The sequence below is a fragment of the Chanos chanos genome, chromosome 1 (genome assembly GCF_902362185.1).
Source record: "Chanos chanos chromosome 1, fChaCha1.1, whole genome shotgun sequence".
Taxonomy (NCBI): Eukaryota; Metazoa; Chordata; class Actinopteri; order Gonorynchiformes; family Chanidae; genus Chanos; species Chanos chanos.
This window is the reverse complement of record NC_044495.1, coordinates 40141790-40162388: the sequence shown is the minus strand read 5'-3', so window position 1 is coordinate 40162388 and position 20599 is coordinate 40141790. Positions and strand designations below refer to the sequence as shown.

Below are 20599 nucleotides of genomic sequence, written 5' to 3'. Positions count from 1 at the left end.
TAGCTCCGCCGGATCTATACACTTGCACAGTCCTCTGCTGCTTATTTGCCTTGCTCGGTAAAGTTATGAATAAGTGAAGGTCATATTACATGGCTCATGTCTTATTTTTCTTTTTGTGCAAGTGTTAGAGATGCAGTGACTTTAACTGCAATTTCAATTTATTTGTATAGAATCTAAGAATAAATTCAGTATATATATACCTTTTAGTTGTGTAGCTTGGCATATTAATGTTCTTAACACATAAAAGCTGAAATGGCAGCCCAGTTGTACTAACAGATATACTTGTGATAGGGTATGTGGTGTGTTCTGTTGCCTATGTGTTGTGCAAAAATGCAAATGCATTTCCACTTAAAGCATCCAGCGGAAGAAGCAGAACTGCCTGTTGCTTATTGCAGTAAGACTTTGAGTAGCACTGCTGTAGAGCTGTGCAGAGATAGAGGACTTAGCTTCACTGCTTTCAACACGATTGTTCAACTTACTGGATTCTAGGTGAGTTCAATTCAGACAACAGGATCACTCACTCTCATCAGTGACAGAGACAAAAAAACAGGAGAATATTACATGCCCAGATTCACATACATTCTCCAAGTTATAATATTGGTTAAATTGAGAAGTCTTATTTAATTCATTAATTATTTATGCCATGTACAGTTGAAATGAAGTGTTTGCATTGTGGCATGCCCTGTGGCTTTGGAGGAGCACCTCAATTACGAGAAAAAGAACAACTATCCATGCTAAATTCTGATTAGAGTTATTCTATTGCTGATAGACTGCACATATACAAACAGGAGAGTTGCCTTATAAATGAAGCTTGGGTAGCTGTGTAATGTACAAGTCTGTATGTAGTTCTTGCTTTACCAGCTACAATAAAATAATAAGACTGCAGAACTCATTATCTCTAGTGTCTTTATAGGACAGTGTTAATTGTTGTGGTCTGGTCAATAGAACAGTAGCCGTCATTATGACTAAACCAAGCTGAGAACTAATTACAGCCCTGACTGCACATCATCATAATCATCATCATCATCATCATCATCATCATCATTATCATCATCATCATCATCATCATCATCATCATCACTGTACACAGCTATGATTCATAATCAATTGTTTCTCAGGGCCAGATGAAACTTTTAACTACCGATCAAACTCTGTAATTAGTATTCCCTGGAATTAGGTTACCATGCATGACTGGTCTTAAAGATTTTCTCCTCTGATATCTCCTCCAGCTTTAAAGCAAATACTCCTTAGACAATAAATTTCAATGAACCTAAGTAGTGCCAAAAAGTAATAACATCAATCCAGAATCACTGAACACCTATAACGCATGTGTCAAAATCCGGTCCTGGAGGGCCAGGGTCAGAGATTATATTTAGTTGCTCAACACGAAAGGACCATGGCCCTCCAGGACTGGATTTTGACACCCTTGACCTATAATGTTCTCTCAGTGTAATAGTTACTCAATCTCAATGGGCAACAGCGCAGCGGAAATACGTAAATTACTTATTCATTCATTTTACACCTGCGTTATTACTGCTCTTGTGCTGTGGCTTTCAAAACAGATGCAAAATGACATGGATTATGAATGCATTATGCAAAATATGCATAAATTAATGAGAAATTCATTATACTTAACTAAAGAATGGTTTTAAGGAAATAAACAATTGCAATTTTTTTATGTCCATAGTGACGGACACACACAAACACGCACATCGCTCTTGACTTGTTAATATGAAGTCTTTGAGAATCTTTGACTGGTCATTTCTAATGCTGAAATCCCAATACTGAGTAAGCAGTTAGCTATGGATTGATCATGTAATCCTTACGGGAGATTTATCATATCCAGAGTGGTTTCATACCCCTTCTTTTGCACAGCTCGTCTGTGTGAATGGCATTTGGTACAGAAGAAATGTTTTTTAGAATCACATTTGTAATAGCTTTTGTTCCTAGCAAATGTGTGTTTGCAATCCAAACCATTAACCAATTCATTTTCATAATCTTTCTAGCAACTAAGCAGATGGTTTTGAAATATGTTGCAGCGGTGCTTAACCAGACAGAAGTTTTGTGTGTGTGTGTGTGTGTGTGTGTGTGTGTGTGTGTGTGTGTGTGTGTGTGTGTTGTCGAGGAGGTGGGTGAGTGGCAGGGCTGCGTGTGTCAGGGGTAATTATGACACTGTATTAACAGCATAAGGATGATCATATCACTCAGTGTACAATAGCAGCATAAATGTGTAAGTATTTTAAACCTGTTGTATTAGCAGGATGAATGGAAAATATAAGAATGCACCTGTTTGATTCTCACTCTCTCATGCCTATTCAAATAACCGTACACCCACTTTGTTTCAGGGAAGGTGTGGGAAAAACAGCAGCCGGACTTATCTAGCCTTACCAGCAAGGTCGTGGTCAACGTGGTGCAGTATAAAAGGTTGCCTTCGGTGTGGGGGGACTACCTCAAGGAGAAAAATGAAGGGGCTGCTGGTTCTGACGGCGTTGTTTGTGGCGGTTTTTGGCCGGGAGAATTTTGTTGGGTAAATTGCCTAATCGTTTACCTCTGATATATGGTGTAGCCCATGCTATTCATCGTAATTCTTTGCTAAACTAAATGTCTTGTTTGTCTGTAAAAAAAAGAAAAACAAAAACAAAACCCCAAAAAAACAACAACAGCAAAAAAACATATCTTGAATTGATATGTATTTGCTAATTTGTTGACTTTGCTCACTCTGTTGATGTTGGACTGTTGCATTGAGTACATCTGTAAATAAATCCCTATAAACTTAGCAGCTGTTGCCAACAAATTGCTTGATGTGTGTGTGAATCAGTCCAGGAGTCACCAGATACCCTTTTTGAATATGATTTGTGACAGCTAAGGGGTTTACTAGTGCAAAAGGATATCACTGTTTGCGTGTTAAGAGCATGGTTGTCTCCCCAGGCATCAGGTTCTTCGAATCCAACCGACCAATGAGGAGCAGATCTCTGTCTTGAGGAGCCTGGCTGAAAAGCATGATCTCGGGGTGAGAAAAGACAGTAAATTAAATCTTGACTCTGAGTAACTGATATTATGTCTTTCTCACATCTGTGTTGGATATAAATGACTTTAAGTTTAAAGACAAAGTTTTTTTCTTCTGAGATTTGCTTGTCCTCTCTGCTCTTCTCAGCTGGATTTCTGGACTGAACCTGTCAGTGTGACTAAGCCTGTTGATGTACGCATTCCATTCAAAGTCCTGCAGCCTATTAAGATCTTCCTGTTGGAGAATGACATCCAGTACTCCATTATGATCCAGGATCTGCAGGTATAAACCTAGACAACTTTTCCACACATGAATTAAGATCATTTTGATATTAAAATTGTCTTGAATTGTGTAATGTCAAAAATGAACATATGATTTAAATGATTGTGAATGACATTATTTTAACACCCTATATTGGCCAATCATTTGATATTATTCTATAAATAGCCAGTGTTTGCTGACTTCACTGATATTGTTCATGTTTATGACAACCCCATCAGTCATGATCAGACAGAATTGCCTAGACACAGGTCAACAGGATGATTTAATACAGAAAGGAATCCCTTTATGACTTTAATGTGTCCGTCTGTCATCAGGATCTGTTGGACGAGGAAGAGCGGGTGATGAAAACCCGTTCTGCCCAGCCCAGAAACACAGATGGCTATGACTACGCCAACTACCACACCCTGAATGAGGTTAACAGTCTCTCTTTTCATTAATTTCACAAATTCATAAAGAGCCTTCAGTGCCCATATTTAAGGTACAGACTTGGGATGGGATAAGAAGTTGTGTAATGGGGCACAAATCTATATAAGGGTATTTATGTAAAATGTTAGGGATAAGTAGATAACTGACCTTTTTGTTGAAGGATTAGGGTTAGGGTTAAAATCATTGAAGTGTGTGTGTGTGTGTGTGTGTGTGTGTGTGTGTGTGTGTGTGTGCAGAAAATCTAAAATTTTCCCTCTGACCTCAGTGTGATAATCATTCCAGATCAACAGTTTCATTGACATGCTGGTGGCTGAAAACCCAAACCTGGTCAGCAAGATTGTGATTGGCCAGAGCTATGAGGGCCGTCCCTTGAATGTTCTGAAGGTAAAACATAATCCAAAATACAAATTTTTGCATTACACTGTTAATGGAACTTGCTTTACACATGATGAGAATTGCTAAAATAAATAAATTAAAATGTAAATTAAATGCAAAGAAATGCAAAGATTAGACACATTCCTTCACTCTCTTACCCTCTGTTTCTCCTTCAGTTCAGCACTGGCGCTAACCGTCCTGGCATCTGGATCGACACTGGTATCCACTCCAGGGAATGGGTCACTCAGGCCAGCGGAACCTGGTTTGCCAAAAAGGTTCACTTTAATCGAAGTACTTTAATGATATTTTTCAGTGTGCACAATACCCCACTGTCTTCATATTCTACAGAGTAAAACTACCACTAATTACTCTGTTCTTTGTCAGAATTACCAGTAACCACAACCATAAACTGTCCTTCTTCATGAGTTGCCTGAGCAAATGCACTCTGACACATATATCTTTGGGTACACCTATACAGATCGTGACTGATTATGGACGTGATCCCGCTCTTACCGCCATCCTCAATAAAATGGACATCTTCCTGGAGATCGTCACCAACCCTGATGGCTATGCATACACCCACACTAGTGTGAGTTTTTTCTGTGATCTGCTTCAAACTTCAACCCCCATTTACACCTGACATTAAAAGATGAAAACCTAAGCTGAAGATCAAGTCATCAGGTCCCCTGTCAACGGGGACACGTCTCTATTGTTTATAAGAATCCCCTCAAAGTATTTACAGTGTTTTCGCTGTAAGCAGAATCCACTCTGCTCTGCGTAATGGACAGTACTGAACAGAAACTAAAGCTGTGTCCCAGGGCCATGTAACACTGAAGTTGATTTGGGCAGGACTTATTTGTAGTGTGCAAATGCAAATTATTAGGACAACCTGAAGAATTTTTTAGTTGCCTGTAACATGTTTTGTTGTTGTTGTTGTTGTTGTTGTTGACCTTACGAAGTGGTCTTGCTGCCTCAAGCAAAGCTTGCGTTAATTGTGTGATTTGTGTTTTTGCATACTTGAAATGTAGATTTGGCCATTGCTCACATCCTACAAACAGGTTTCCAAGTAGAGAAACAGACATACATATTTTCTATAAATGCAACTGTAGGTTATACTCACTTAATGATATTCTTTCTGGCCGTTGTATTGCACTATTACTAATAGTTTTATTGTTGAACAGAACCGTATGTGGCGTAAGACAAGGAAGCCGAACTCTGGGTATTCTTGCGTAGGAGTGGATCCCAACAGGAACTGGGATGCTGGCTTTGGAGGTAGGCTTTTATTCATAGCCCCCCCCACAAACACACACACATTTGATCAGTGTCTCTTGGTCTCATCCTCCTGCTTCGAATAGAAGTAGAGCTTAAATGGAATGGAAATATACATATATATATATGTGTGTGTGTGTGTGTGTGTATATATATATATATAAATATATGTATATACACACACATATACGCGCACGCACACACATATATGTATATATATATATATAAAAAGATGTGCAGACAACTTCACTTTAACTAGAAAACAGTTAACAGAGGAACTGGTTTGTCTTTCTGTTTCAAGGTGCTGGTGCCAGTGGCTACCCTTGCTCTGAGACCTATCGTGGACCCTATGCTAACTCTGAGTCTGAGGTCAAGTCCATTGTGGACTTTGTGAAGTCTCATGGCAACCTCAAGGCCTTCGTGTCCATCCACAGCTACTCCCAGATGCTCCTCTATCCTTACGGATACACATCAACTCCTTGCAAGGACCAGAGTGAGCTGGTGAGCTGAGTGATCATGAGTCATTGTCATGCTTTGATGAACATTTTGTCTTTTCTATGACTTTGGCATTGACTTTGGCATTGACTTTGGCATTGACTTTTCTATGACTTTGGCAAGATTTAATGCAGATAGAACAAATCTAACTAAATCTCTCTACAGCATGCACTCGCCAAGAAGGCCATCACTGATCTTGCCTCTCTGTATGGTACCCAATACACATACGGAAGCATCATTAACACCATCTGTAAGTGTCAAAATCACAGTTTAAGAAACCAGCACCACACTCACACAAAAGCAGATATAATTGAAGTCGCTTGGTTATTGAGTCTGTAGCTTTTATAGCAAGAGCTATACCATCTCGAAAATAAAAGAAAAGAAAAGAAAGAAAAAAAAGAAAAGAAAAAGGAGAAAGAGAAAATGTTTATGTAGTTTACCAACTTTGATATTTTCACTGAATTCCACTACTGACATTTCATTACCAATCTCTCCCAGACCAAGCCAGTGGTGGTACCATTGACTGGACCTACAACCAGGGTATCAAGTACTCCTACACCTTTGAGCTGAGAGACACTGGTCGCTATGGTTTCGCCCTGCCAGCCAATCAGATCATCCCCACTGCTCAGGAGACCTGGCTGGCTCTAATGGCTATCATGCAGCACACCTACAACAACCCTTACTAAAATTCTTGAGTACGGAAAGGTGGAAAAAAAGATCATGTTTTCTTTTGGTCAGAAAACCAAATAACATTGCCAACAATAAAATCTTGTTTTTGGGCTTTAAATAAATTCACCCTCTTACTCTCTTACTGAACCTTCAGCCATAGCACTGTTAGTGTACCCAAGTCAGTCATTTTTGCTGACTCATTAGTCAAACAACCATCATCCAGTACTTTTCTTATCCAACCATAAAATTAATTTATAAGAGTGACTGTAGGCCACCTGGTCTACCCAGAGCTCTTAGCTTATTCTGATGGTTAGTGCCATATCAGGAACCACACCTGTAGAGCGCCATCTTGTTTCAACCTATGTCGCGCCCCTTGTTTGCTGAAGAGCTTTATCTTTACCTGCATTTAACCTTTATCATTATTACCATCACTATATCTCAAGATCAGAGTTATGTCTCATTGTATGCAACTTTGAAAATGAATATGTCTCTGGAAAGCTAGCTGTAAAAAACACCTCTGAATGTTAAGAGTTTCAATTTCCAATAAAGCATCAAAATTTTGACTAACATTCATGTTCACAGATACTGCACACCACATGTGACAAGATTTCAGTTATAATTCTGACTTCCAGGTAACTCTGGGGTTATTCTCACATTATTCTGCGACCACACAAAACGGTTGGGATGTGTGAGAATAGGTGTACTTGTTGACAAATGAGGTAGCAGGGCCTGAGTAAACGTTACAATGTTCAGTGGAACATAACATTCCTCAAAAGGTTTACAGAGAACTCCAACAGGGCTCTGACTCCTAAACAAAATCACCTAACATGATTTAGATGGAAAATTTCACAGTTGCACCCAGTGCAACCAAGTGAAGCTACCCAGTGGTTATAAGCACAAGTTTCCGGTGCTTTTAATCATTAATCTCAAAGGTTTACATCAAACAGAAGCATTTCTCAGAGTATTTTGAATATTCATCAGAATGCTTCAAAAATATTCAGAAAATTTATCAGAATATTTTTTCTAAGAATAATCACAATATGAATTTCAGCACTGTCCCCGTGCAGCTGGTGCAATTAAGGTTTTGTTCTTCATTACATAATTTCTAATGAATAAAGCATAGCATAGCTGATGTTTTAGATGCCCCCAAACCACTAGGATGTATCCTAGCAACACATGGGCATCTACTTCCTCAAATCAATCTAAATTTTTGGCCCTGATGGCTAACCACAAAAACACATGTTCACATACATCTTAACACCACAAACGCCCGTAAGAAAGAACAATACTCTAAACAAATCTACTCCAACACCCTGTTTCAGTTCATTAAGAAAAGAAGTGCTCTCAAGCCTAAGTGCTTTGTACTTTTACATATAAATCACCTATTCCACATAGGTAGCTGCTTGCTGAGAGTGAGGGAAGGGAAAAAAAGTACTTGAACTTTAAGCTTTGTGATTACACGGATGACGGCTGTGGGAGTGCATTGTCTGCTGGTTCATGCAGTTATGTTAGTTTATGCATCATCAACTGCATGACTTCAAAGATTTCAAACAGAGATTGCTTTTTTTGGTGTTGTTTTTGTTTTGATTTGTTTTGGTTTGTTTTTGAAATCATGATCTTTCTTACATTTGTAAAGCGTGTTTTCCACCATGCTGCTACATCAGTCGCAAACTCGCAAACTCGCAAAGTCGCAGAGGGCTGGAATACATTCTGCATGTCTGGTGGTGTCCAAAATCTTGGATTTTGTTGACCACACCCTTGGCCCATGAAATGCTGTTCTCACAGGGTAAACCTGAGCTGCTACTTTAGATCCCCCAAGCCCTAAGATCAAGTGAAACATCCAGTATTTAAGTCATATTCCACAGGGTGGAGTAGCTAGGGGAGAGGTGTGGTTATAGTGAAGTGGAAGGGGCTGGAAATTTTACAGATGTGGGCATCACCAACCTTTGGACAGTGAGGTCATAATCAAGCTTGATTAGTGGTGGCTTATTCAGTGTTTAAAGAGAAGTCAAACCTAAACTAGAAATGGCTTATTTTCTTCTGGACATAGATATTTGAAAGAATGAATTGATACTGAGTTGTCTTGTCCGGTCAATCATAGGCTGTTATTGCATATGATGTGTCTGTAATGGTCTTGATGTGTTTTATGCCTGTTATAGGGAATGATGCAATGATTCCCTTCAGTTGGGAGAGCCAAGCTACTTTAAACTCTCACTCAACAGGACTGTTGATAAACAGTAATTTATTTGCCAATGTAAATACAACAGTTAATCCCAAACTATAACTGGAGTTGGTGCAAAGTGATAACTAAAGGTAAAAATATTTACAAGTTGCAAAAACATGTTTTAACCTGTAATTCCTGTCATTTCAACAAAAATAACAAAGATACGAGTTATGAGTTGGCAGGACATATGGAAAATCAGAAAAATACAGCTGTGTAATTCTCACTCGTGCTGTTTTGAATGGAGGTTTAAAGACAGAATTAGAGAGAAGGTGTGGGAAGTTGAGCAGCAGGATTTGCCCATGCCTGCTGTGGCACCTTAACACCAAGGCCAAGGCCAGGCTGAAACAGTATAAAAGTGGTCAATCAGTTTGGTGCCAACACTGAGGAGCAACAATGAGGGTACCGGTGCTTCTGACTGCTTTGTTTGTGGCTGTTTTCAGTCGGGAGGCTTTTGTCGGGTAAGTTATGGACACCTTTTCTTCATTTTTGTTGTTTTTGTTTTTGTTTTGTTTTTTGTCAACATGTAGTCCCTGTCCTTTTTTCAGCTTGTAGATCTGATGAGTATAGAGGCATATGATTCGATAAGGATTTCAGATGAAAAGCGCATATAGGAAGGAAGATTTCCATCTCTATTGTCTTTAAGAGACACTGACAATGAATGTATGCTATGTATGTACTGACAGTTTGAAAAAAAAAACTCTCCATTTTCTTTGTGCACATCTCATTTTCACCATTTCATTCTACACCTCCATAAATAAATCTACATGGACTTTTGCAGCCACTATCTTGAAAAATGCCGCACACAAGGCTAACTCTTGCATTTGCAAACCAGTCCAATATTCACTTGATAAGACTTGGATATTAACTGGATGTCTAGATGAGCAGTCTACAGACACTGAGCTGCGCAGAACAATACCAGAGTTATTGATACACTCATTATCTTCTCCACAGGGATCAGGTTCTCCGGATCACGGCAAAAAATGACAAACAGATCATGATCTTGAGAGAGCTGGCTGAGCTGGAGAATCTTGGAGTATGAAAAGTTGAAAAGAAATGTTAAAATGTTGAAATTTAGAATTTTTGAGTTTCATTTACATTTTTAGAAACAACCTTAGCAATAACCTTAGAGCAAATCTATGAGGTTTTCATTTTTCTTGTCCTTTGTCACACTGCAACCAGTAAAACTGAGTTAATTTACTGCAGAGAAGTCATCTCCATGCATTTGCCTGTATTCTCGTCTCCACAGCTGGACTTCTGGATGGATCCAGTTAAAGTGGACCTGCCTGTTGATATTCATGTGCCCTTCGACAGTTTGCAGGATGTCAAGTCTTTCCTGTTGTCCAATGAGATCGAGTACTCTGTTATGATTCCAGACCTTCAGGTTTGAACCTTAATGAAAATTTGTGTTAAATGAGGTTTTGTGCAACCCATAAATATAAGCTGTGGTCTGGGGTCATTCAGATGTAGATATTGATTAATCCCAGATGAACAACTCCTGATTAGGTCACAGACTGGGTGTATAACCATATTAGGTAGTGATTAGGTGAAGTTAGCTTTGTTTTGTATTGCAGAAAATGGGGAGAAAATAGATTTAATAAAAATTAGTCCGATTTTCCAAAGGACAAAACACCTGATTGTTATAGAAGCCCTTTTTCAGAAGATGAGGTTATTTAAGATGAACATATGAATGACATATAATGTATGATATAAGTAAAATTCTATGTGGGCAAGTCATATTAAACCATTCTATATAAAACTAGCATTTGCTGACTAGTTCAGCACTGTTTTGAGATGTCTCTGTGACATGATAGTAGGGAATATCCCCGACAAAGGTTGAAATGTTAATTTAGGAAAGAATGTAACCACTTTTTGACCTTAATTTGTCCATCTGTTATCAGGATCTTGTGGATGAGGAACAGAGAGTGATGAAAGCTCGTTCTGTCCAACCCAGGAACACAGACGGCTATGATTATGCCAACTACCACACCCTGAATGAGGTAAACAGTCTTTCCTTTCATTAACATTTATATATCTAATAATGCATAATGTGATCATATAATTCGTTATCCTTTGACTTAGTTTGATGACACTGAGGGATTTATTCACATTTGCCATAAATTAATTATTTTGTGCGTGATACATAAAAATCTAAAATTTCACCTCTGACCTCAGTGTGATAATCATTCCAGATCAACAGTTTCATCGACATGTTGGTGGCTGAAAACCCAAACCTGGTCAGCAAGATTGTGATTGGCCAGAGCTATGAGGGCCGTCCCTTGAATGTTCTGAAGGTAAAATGTAATTCAATATACGTATTTTTTTTTTTTAAAAAATAACAGTGATCCCGCATAATCACAGTGTCAGTGTTAATGTTAAACTCATTGACTCCTTCAATTCAGCATTAAGCAGTTTTTGCCCTAGTAAATTTTTAACAGAGTAATGTTTAAAGTAACTCAATATTCAGTGAAAGCACCCCTTCTCTCTCTCCCACGCTCTGTTTCTCCTTCAGTTCAGCACTGGCGCTAACCGTCCCGGCATCTGGATCGACACTGGTATCCACTCCAGGGAATGGGTCACTCAGGCCAGCGGAACCTGGTTTGCCAAAAAGGTTCACTTTAACCATCGGTTTGCTTTAAGGTTTACTTTAACCATTACTTTCCCCCACTTATTTATGCATAAGACCCTACTGTCTTCCCAGTCTGTCAAACAAAACTGGGGTGGACACGTCCACTATGTCCATTCACATGTAGCACTCAGCCCAAACAAATGTGTGTCTCTGCTCTGTGTAGATTGTGACTGATTATGGACGTGACCCAGCCCTTACCGCCATTCTCAATACCATGGACATCTTCTTGGAGATCGTCACCAATCCTGATGGCTATGCTTACACCCACACTAACGTGAGTCTCGTCTGTGGTCTATTTGACTTTGTCTTTGGCTCTGATTTCAGTTGGCTTTACAAGGCTAATTCTCTATCAGTCTTCTCTGGTTGTTTAGTCATCCTGACCTTGTTAAACTATGAGATAATATCCAGATATTCATATTGTGACCAAAGTTCCCCTTTTGTATGTTAGTTCAACTGGAAAAGGGACACTGATAGTATGTCACGCAGCCACAGTGCATTTTTGTCCAGCTCTTCACAAAAACTCTAATGTTCAATCTCTTAATTATTCTCAGTGCCAGTAGCAAGATAAAAACACATTCATATATGTATAACTTGGTTACATATAACATTTATATATGTAATCAACATCATGTCTACTTTGCATTCTCCTATTCTCTCTCTCTCTCTCTCTCTCTCTCTCTCTCTCTCATTTAATGACAAAATTGTTTTTGTAAAGGACCGTATGTGGCGTAAGACCAGAAAGCCCAATCCTGGATCTACTTGTGTCGGTGTGGATCCAAACAGGAACTGGGATGCTGGCTTTGGAGGTACAGTTTACATTGCTGATGTGTCGCACAGATATAATACTCACAAACTGCATTGCTCTTGGTTAAGATCTTCACGGGCTGGAAGTAGCTAATGGCAATATGATTTACTGATTCTCCATTCCACAGGCTCTGGTGCCAGTAATAACCCTTGCTCACAGACGTATCACGGACCCTATGCTAACTCTGAGTCTGAGGTCAAGTCCATTGTGGACTTTGTGAAGTCTCATGGCAACCTCAAGGCCTTCGTGTCCATCCACAGCTACTCCCAGATGCTCCTCTATCCTTATGGGTACACAATGAGTCCTTCCAATGATGAGGCTGAGCTGGTGAGTCCTCACCATTTTTTGTGCATGTGTATATACATGCATTGTATATGTATATATATACATTGTTTAAAATAAATTTAACTAAATCTCTCTACAGCACGAGCTTGCCAGGAAGGCCATCACTGATCTTGCCTCTCTGTATGGCACCAGATACACATACGGAAGCATCATTGACACCATCTGTAAGTGTCAAAACCAGTTTATGAAATCAGCGCCAAACTCACACAGCTGAGCAAGCAACTTCAGACAATTTGCAGCTCTGAAACAGACCACCCAAACATTTTGTTTTTCCCCCATGATAGCTGAACATCTTTGCTCTCAATCTCACTTTTTGGATGTTGTCATATTAAAATCACTTAATCTCTTTCAGACAAAGCCAGTGGCACTACCGTTGACTGGACCTATGAGCAGGGCATCAAGTACTCCTACACCTTTGAACTGAGGGACACTGGTTACTATGGTTTCCTCCTGCCAGCCAATCAGATCATCCCCACTGCTCAGGAGACCTGGTTGGCCCTGATGACTATCATGCAGCACACCAAAGACAATCTTTATTGAAGTTTTTGAGAACAGCCAAAAGGAAGGATGATAAACAGTGCTTTTGTTATCTGATCAACAGACAAGACAGCACTGTGGAAAGAAAAAACAAAACATGAGCTGGTCCTAAATAAACTGCACTTAACATCCATATGTACACTTACTCTGTCTTCTCACAACATCACAGAACAAATATGTATTTGCGGAAGCCAGTCATTCCCATATTAAAGAATGAACTTTATTCAGTTTTAAATATACAAAACGATAAACCAGGCATATTTAATATTTGGGAAATTACATTTTCTTCAGACACTGGGAGTCTTTTAAAGGCTTGAACAGTTTTATAATGCGCAGACTTCATTGGGCAGAGTGGGGAATTTGACAGGTCGGTTTCTGTTCCAGTCAGTGCACTGGTTCATACAGGCATTTCAGTGCTGTCTTTGACAATTTCTTTTTTTTTTTTTTACAGTAAATGCACTCGGACATCCTTCATATTAAATTTTAGTTCCAACGACAGATAAAACAAAACACACAGCATCATAAATATGACAGTTTAAAATACTGCTTCACATTTTCATAGACATCTCTGATGCCAGCATAATAAAAGAAAAAAAAAAACACACCCTTAACAACATCTCTCCCAGTAAAAGAATTTGTCATATTGAGCCAAACAGAAAGTTCTCAGTGAGTGGAGAAGAGAGCTACATCCAATGCTACATATAAATATATAGGTATAGATTTCATATGCCGTAATTTAGATCATGTGAAAAATTCCCATTCAAGCTGGCCAGATTAATCTTACAACTCTTTGACAAAAATATTTGACAAAATAAAAATAAAAAGAAATGAATCTGATTTACAAACACAGATGAGCAACATATCACACATGCTGTGCGCAAAGGAAAGGAAGAGGGCTATGCTAAATTTGTACACCATATTCGACAAACTAGGTAATTTTATGAGATACATGCACATTCACCCTTCCTTTGAGTTTTAAGGCATACAAAAGTATCATGTAACAATCACACCATAGTGTTACACCATTTAAAGCTTTTCTGCATACCGTTGGAACATCTGTGAACCTAAAAAAAACATTCTTCGTAATATGCTGTGCTATTGTTATTTTGAAATATTTTCAAGTGAGTTAAGGTGATGTTAAAAATGAAAAGGCCATGATGTTAATGTTCCACAAGTCGAACACAATTCACTAAAAGCCAAGTAAACAATGTGAGAACAACTCAAATTAAGTACTTAACTTAGTTTTCAGATCTGCAGTAACAGCTAATGATAAAACCGGCACCAACAGTACAGTGCAACTGATTTTTAATGACTTCCATCTAAGCAATACATAACTGCTGAATGATGAACAGCGGTTTAAAAAAAACTTTATTTCTCAAGACACAAATCCGATGCAACAGTCAAGTGAAAGTGTGGAGGGGGTGGGTGACCATGGCAGCTCGTCACAGATGAGCAGAGGGGTGTTACTGGGGGTGTGGTGGACGGGGTGTGAGGACTATAGAGTTTTATTTCCAGGGTCTGCTGCTCTGTGACCTTGCGCTCTCTGACCCCCCGACCGACGATCCCTTGCGGCTACTGCGGGCGCTCGATGCTTTGGAGCGGATGCTGCCGGTCGACATTCGGCTGAGTCGACCTGTTGCACGAAAGAAACGCACTGCAGCTGGAATTGCTCACGCAATCACATACACGGTCAGAACCATTTAAGCATCTGTGGTCGCTAACACTGCAAACATTTATGCAGAAAAAGCTCTGTCGCTAAAAAGTAATTCATCTATGTTTGTTGCTCATTTGATTTAGTTGCTATCTATTAGTTACAGGAACAAAATACTATTTAAATGGATGAAATTAGTCTGGCATTTGCATTCTGAAGTGAGAAAAAATTATGACCATAGGATACTGACTACAAAAAAATTAAAAATAACATATTTCGAGTCTGGTTTGTGCATGCTATATGTTTTTTGGACTTAGTTTAGTCACTCACTGTTGGAGTCACTTGGTATGAGAATCTCCTCTAGGTAGTGTTGGATTTTGTTAAGGTCTTCAGATGTGAATCGCCACTTCCTCTCTGCTGGCTGGGACACTGGCTGCGAAACCGAACGTTTCCGAGCCCCTGTCGTTGTGGGAGACTGCAGGCAGGACACAGGAATGGAGCCTGTTGTCATTCCCTCTGGAAACTTCTGGGCGATCACCTTCAGTCCTAGGAGAGAACATGAGAGAATATACAGACAAAGCACAGGATGTCAAATTTGGCTTTATTTATTTATTTTTTAAATACTCTGGAAGCAAACGGAAAAAGAGCAGGATTTTTTTTTTATTAAACTGAGATAGTGGAGCATCATACTTCCAAAATGAGACAAGAACATTTCTACCTTAACTTTTCAAGTCACTGTTAAGATTATTTTCTTAATCTTGCCTGCAAATGTGCAGGATGTAAATAAATAATAGAAATGAATGGCCTATTGAGAATGGATGATTGAGACTGGACCAGATTCGCAGGGACATAAAGTCACCTCCGGAGAGCATGAAGAGGTTCTCAAAGCCTCTTTCACACATAGTGGTAGCTGCCTGACTGGCCGTCCTTTCATCCTCATCATACACAATGATGATTTTCCCAGACGCATTTTTCTGGATCATGGGTTAAGGGCTTCCTAGTTAAATATAATGTTATTTGCAAGGCACATTCAAACACATACAACAACATGAGGTTTACAGAGAGAGCAGTTTTAGTTTACATTTGTTGGTAAATGCATTCAAGAATGGAAGGATACATAGTCCAGCACTTCTTTGGTGTAGGGGTTCATTGTCCGTGAGAGCATTGCAATTGGGTAACTGTATGCTGTGAAAAACACAAAAGCAAACAAACAAAAAAACAGGAGCCATTTTGTTATAATTTAAAATCAATGATAAGCAGGCTTATAGTACTTAACATAAAAAAACATATGAATTTCATCTCAAAAAAAGCTGTTAGCATGGTTTGCAAGGTTATTTAAGAGAGTGGATGTTTATGTCTTTCCTTATAGGGAAATGAAATAATAAAAGTATAACAGCAACAAAAATAGCTCAATTTTTATTGAAAAAAAAAAATTGTTATCCTACCGCTAATAATATGGCATTTATCATACTCGTCCCTGTCGCGGACGTCCAGCAGAAGGTAGGGACAGTCCGGGTAAGGGGACTCTGTGGCACTGGGAGTCGACTCAGGTGTGGGGTTCGCTGTCTTCTGGCCATTTTTATCCAGGTCCAGCTCTCCCACGCCACTAATCACACTGTGGAAACAGGAAATTCTCTCATCTCTTCACTGGAGCTGCCTAAGCAGCTCTCTGCATGTGTGTGTGTGTGTGTGTGTGAGCCTCTGTCACAACAGAATGTCATTAATATCCTGCCATGACAAGCCCCTGAGGTCCAGAGCAGAGCTGCAGTCTCTTAGAGCCAGTCGTTAAAGGGAGCTCAGGATCATGGGAAAAAGGCCCCTTTTCAGTGTGAGCTCATTGTGTGTGGACAATGTTGGAACTGTTCGAGGATGGAACGGGTGCTCAGGTGTACAGAGAGATTTAATGGCTGAATACAGCGAGGGATCAGGTTACAGCTTTCCTCAGGTTGTGTGTGTGTGTGTGAGAGGAAGAGAGAGAGATAGGCAGGTGTTGAGGTGTTACCTCTGAAGTGTAGACCTCGGGGAGAAGCCTGTATCCCCAGAGTCGTTGCTGTCGATAAAGTGCACAGGGACAGGAGTGGGTTGAGGAGAACCGTTGGTGTGATCTGACTGATTATCACCATCTGTCGCAGTAGATATCACTGAATCTTCATCTGGGAAAAAAGAGACACAATGCATGCACAGTTTACAAAAAAAAAACTGACATGAGAATTTCTACCACCTCTTCACATGAAGAATAGAGATATCAAATATTTACAAAATGACAGTATATTTATGCAAAACAAGCTTGAGACAGTCTAGGACTTGAAGCTACCTTCATTCCTGGGTACTTCAGTAATAATATTTTCATTCAGTTCTGATACCGTGGCCACCTGTATGATCTGGAAAAAGAAAAAAAGAATGTACACAAAGAAAAAAAGTAAGCTTTGGTAGTGCAGATCCTGATGCTTTTTCTAAATCATTCATTCATTCACATAGATATAAAAAGGAATTAGAAACTGTTTGTTTGTTTTTATAAAATAAGAATTTGAGTTAATTTTCTCTCCACTTACCAGCTGTGCAAACGTTGTTACTTTAAGTCGTTTAAAAAGTTCATCCTTTCTATATCTATAATCTAGAGAAGGAAACGAGGTACAGTTTTATTTAGTGATATTTAGATTTTCTTTAGTGACTACTGAAATACAGTATGGAAAAGCCAGTCAAGTAAAGCCATTAACTTCACAACTCATCAGCAGACACACACACACACACACATACATATACATGCATACACACACACACCCCATAATTTCTGATTATGCTATCAAAGCTGAATCTCACCTGGATCTTGGGCCTCTGCACCTTTCACATTTTCTTCCTCTATCAATATATTATTTAAATTCAGCTTCACAGTGTCTGACTCCATAGTGAGCACAACTAGAAGCTATAAACAGCTGCGGCTTGTTTGAGATGAAAAATTCCCTCCATCCCCTTTTAAAGGCAGGCACGTATTCCAAAGTCCTGCCTCAACATCTTACTGAATGTGACCAGGAGCAAGCTGACATTGCCGATCTGGGGTTAAGTAGTTTAATACCTCCCGGAAAAAAGCCTGACAGAGGAATTACTGTAATCAACAATATAATCACCTTTCTCAGTTCATTCAACAAGAGAGAATCTGTGTTGCTTATCCCTGAGAAATCAGAAACAACCAGAAACAAGACGGTTGATATGGACAAAGTAACCATTCTCTGCAGAAAGGCAGGTTATCTGGTCTGAAAAAGATCAGCAGGACAGGGCGTCTCCTGTTTACCAAAAAAAAAAAAAAAAAATCCAAACTAAAAGAGAAAAAATAAGCTGCAGTTGTGGGGAAAAGTGTAATTTACTTAAACACAAGTGCACTTTTTCAACATCATCTTCAGGACAGGAAAAAAAACCTGGCCAAATGAGATCCTCCTGAACATTCTCTTGGTACAAAGCACTTTCCAGCACCTACTGCTTTTCTTCAGGGAAAGAAAGGTGACTGCTTTTTCTCCTCAGCACTGTGCATTGACCTGTTACAAATGTGCTCTTATATTTCCCACTGAATAAACCTGGTTAGTCACTATGGAGAATAAAAGAATGCATTTTCATTCACTGTCCTAAAGAAGGATCCTTTAAAATGAGAGAGCCTTTACAGGCTGTCCTTCAATCCTTCTCCCTCAATTATTGACACAGTAACAATGGGTTTATTTAAGAGCAGTGTTTTTTTTATGAAATTAATTTGCTTTATTTGGTTTCAAAGGAGAGAGAGAGAGAACACAAAAAAGGAAAAGAGCATGCGAACATCTTTGCTTCTAGCCTCTCTGCCTTGCAAAGTAGGGACATGTGCTTTGTGCAAACGCAGATGTAACACAATCCCAGACTGTTTTAATAATCCTAAAGAAAAAAAAAAGGAGAGATATACAAGTGACAAACCAAAAGCTGATCAACTTACTTCTCTGAATCTCCTCCAGTCTCGCCAGGTGTTTTGTAAGGCTACAGCCTATAAAAAAAACACACACACAATTTTTATTAATGAATATGCCTATATAATAAAAAGGAAACGTCAAAAAACATAGCTAGGAGCTGAAGACATCACTCTTTACACAGAAGTCGAAACGCATCAACAGAACATGCATGTAGCTGTTTTTGTTTTATTCTATTTGTGTAATTCATCTATTTATTTTACCTGTATCTAGCCGTGATTTCACATGTTGGTACTTGGGGTTCTGTGGAATTTTCTTTTTTAAATACTGTAAAAGAGGAGAACATCACAAAGTAGACACTTTGTTGATTACTGGAAAATACAGATGTTCACATCTAACGAGAATATATGGTCACGTGCGCCGGCTTCATACTGCCATCCCCGGATATCTGGGCTATCTCGGATATAGTGCAGCGGAAGCTTGTCTCTAAGCGTCATTCCAGCACGTCCTTATCAGGGACTTGTAGGTGTCTTGTGAAGCCAAGTCTCTATAAACAGCTTTTGCGCAATGTCCAGTTTTCGATATGTCGGTAGCTTGATTTAATGTCGCATAAGATTAAAATTACGTTAAATAAATTAGTCTGTGTGTTGTCTTAAGAATGCAGATGAAAAGATACCAGGTTCTAATGCAGCCGTTTCTAAGCAGCAACCAAATACAACTAATTTTAAATTAATCTGAACTCTACAGTACCTGCTAATCATTATGGCCAGCAGAAGGTTGCAATAAGCAAACTTCACAGCTAATAGTGTTTAATGCAGTAGCAATCAGGCTAATAGGACAGGAGTGATGTAACGTAGCTAACATTATAAATGTATGATTAAGTGTGAATGAGACGTCATGGCATCGTCAGGTATTTTAAAGGCCGACCTAAAATCAAACGTAGGCACACGTAAATACAGATAGGAAGTAGTAACTAACACACAATATTCACCTCTGTATCCCCAATACTTCGCTTCGCCGACATCTTACCCCACGGAATACTGTAGCTACCGTTAGCTTCCAAAATCAAAACTCAGCTTCGTGCTTTTTTGAATAACTTGCTCTCTGATTGGTCCAATGGACAGCATGCCCCCTGCACTTCCAATCAATGGAACTGTTTTTAGGATGTCAATTGTTGACGCCAACTGTTCTAGTGTTTAGAAGAGTTGCTAAGCACCCGTCAAAGGTAAGCTCCTCCCGAATGCTTGCACTGGACCCAGCTACCTGTTGCTTGGTTCTACCCCAGGTGCTGGGCGTTACATGCAGTATGTGCAAAATCTAACTGACAAGCATGAAAACATGTCCAGATAGCTATCTTTTTTTCTGTTGCTTCTGCGCGACACTGGCATGCTAGTGATTTCACTCACCCGATCAAATAAATATGGAGAAGACGCCTACTTGTTAAGTACATAACGGCAGCTGGGTTTGGGCAACAATTAGGCGTTTCGCTATATAAGCAGCTGGTACAGCATTAACTGCCACAAAACAGCAACTATCTGGCCACATTTTTGACAGCCGTTGTATCTAACAGATTGACGAATGGTTGTTCCTTCAGACTGGCAGAGGAGCTGGTACGGCGATACATGCCTTTGATTCGTCCTGTATTTAGTTAAGCTGATTTCAGCTTTCCACTGACGTAGGTAGTTAACCTAGCAACTAACTTTGCTGCACTGAAACAAGTCATTTGCTCAGTTTAATAGTCTGCAAACTCCGACATCTAGCGAATTTTGCGTTCTGCTCTCGTCGAATCAACATTTCGGAATTCGACTAGTGTGGTCTCCACTGAAACGCGCCTTGTTTGACATGAGAGACATTCTTAAACGAATGCAGTTGGGTGTGTGCCCGAAGACTGTTATCATGACTCCCTCAGTTAACCATTTCTGATTTACCTCCTGGAAATAGTCTAAAATCTTCGCAAATGCAGCG

The 20599-nt window shown here is 39.4% G+C and overlaps 3 protein-coding genes across 3 annotated transcripts; 2 read left to right on the top strand and 1 right to left on the bottom strand.

Annotated features, from left to right (window-relative positions):
* The first annotated feature begins 2455 nt into the window (after nucleotides 1–2455).
* On the top strand, nucleotides 2456–6540 carry LOC115810027 (carboxypeptidase A1-like). The gene is made up of 11 exons (XM_030771932.1): nucleotides 2456–2527; nucleotides 2929–3010; nucleotides 3155–3289; nucleotides 3604–3702; nucleotides 3998–4099; nucleotides 4267–4365; nucleotides 4569–4679; nucleotides 5272–5362; nucleotides 5661–5860; nucleotides 6020–6104; nucleotides 6353–6540. The coding sequence occupies exons 1-11, from the start codon at nucleotides 2463–2465 to the stop codon at nucleotides 6538–6540; spliced, it is 1257 nt and encodes a 418-aa protein (XP_030627792.1). The 5' UTR covers nucleotides 2456–2462.
* Nucleotides 6541–9140: 2600 nt separating this feature from the next.
* On the top strand, nucleotides 9141–13098 carry LOC115810062 (carboxypeptidase A1-like). Its single transcript, XM_030771974.1, has 11 exons — nucleotides 9141–9205; nucleotides 9699–9780; nucleotides 9994–10128; nucleotides 10646–10744; nucleotides 10937–11038; nucleotides 11257–11355; nucleotides 11537–11647; nucleotides 12089–12179; nucleotides 12306–12505; nucleotides 12603–12687; nucleotides 12876–13098. Exons 1-11 carry the CDS (start codon nucleotides 9141–9143, stop codon nucleotides 13061–13063), a joined length of 1257 nt encoding a protein of 418 aa, XP_030627834.1. The 3' UTR covers nucleotides 13064–13098.
* Nucleotides 13099–14565: 1467 nt separating this feature from the next.
* On the bottom strand, nucleotides 14566–19658 carry cep41 (centrosomal protein 41). The gene is made up of 11 exons (XM_030788407.1): nucleotides 19626–19658; nucleotides 18898–18961; nucleotides 18664–18711; nucleotides 17264–17325; nucleotides 17026–17092; nucleotides 16714–16864; nucleotides 16157–16326; nucleotides 15829–15896; nucleotides 15571–15685; nucleotides 15042–15257; nucleotides 14566–14693 (listed from the first exon to the last, which is right to left on the bottom strand). The coding sequence occupies exons 1-11, from the start codon at nucleotides 19656–19658 to the stop codon at nucleotides 14566–14568; spliced, it is 1122 nt and encodes a 373-aa protein (XP_030644267.1).
* Between the last annotated feature and the right edge of the window lie 941 nt (nucleotides 19659–20599).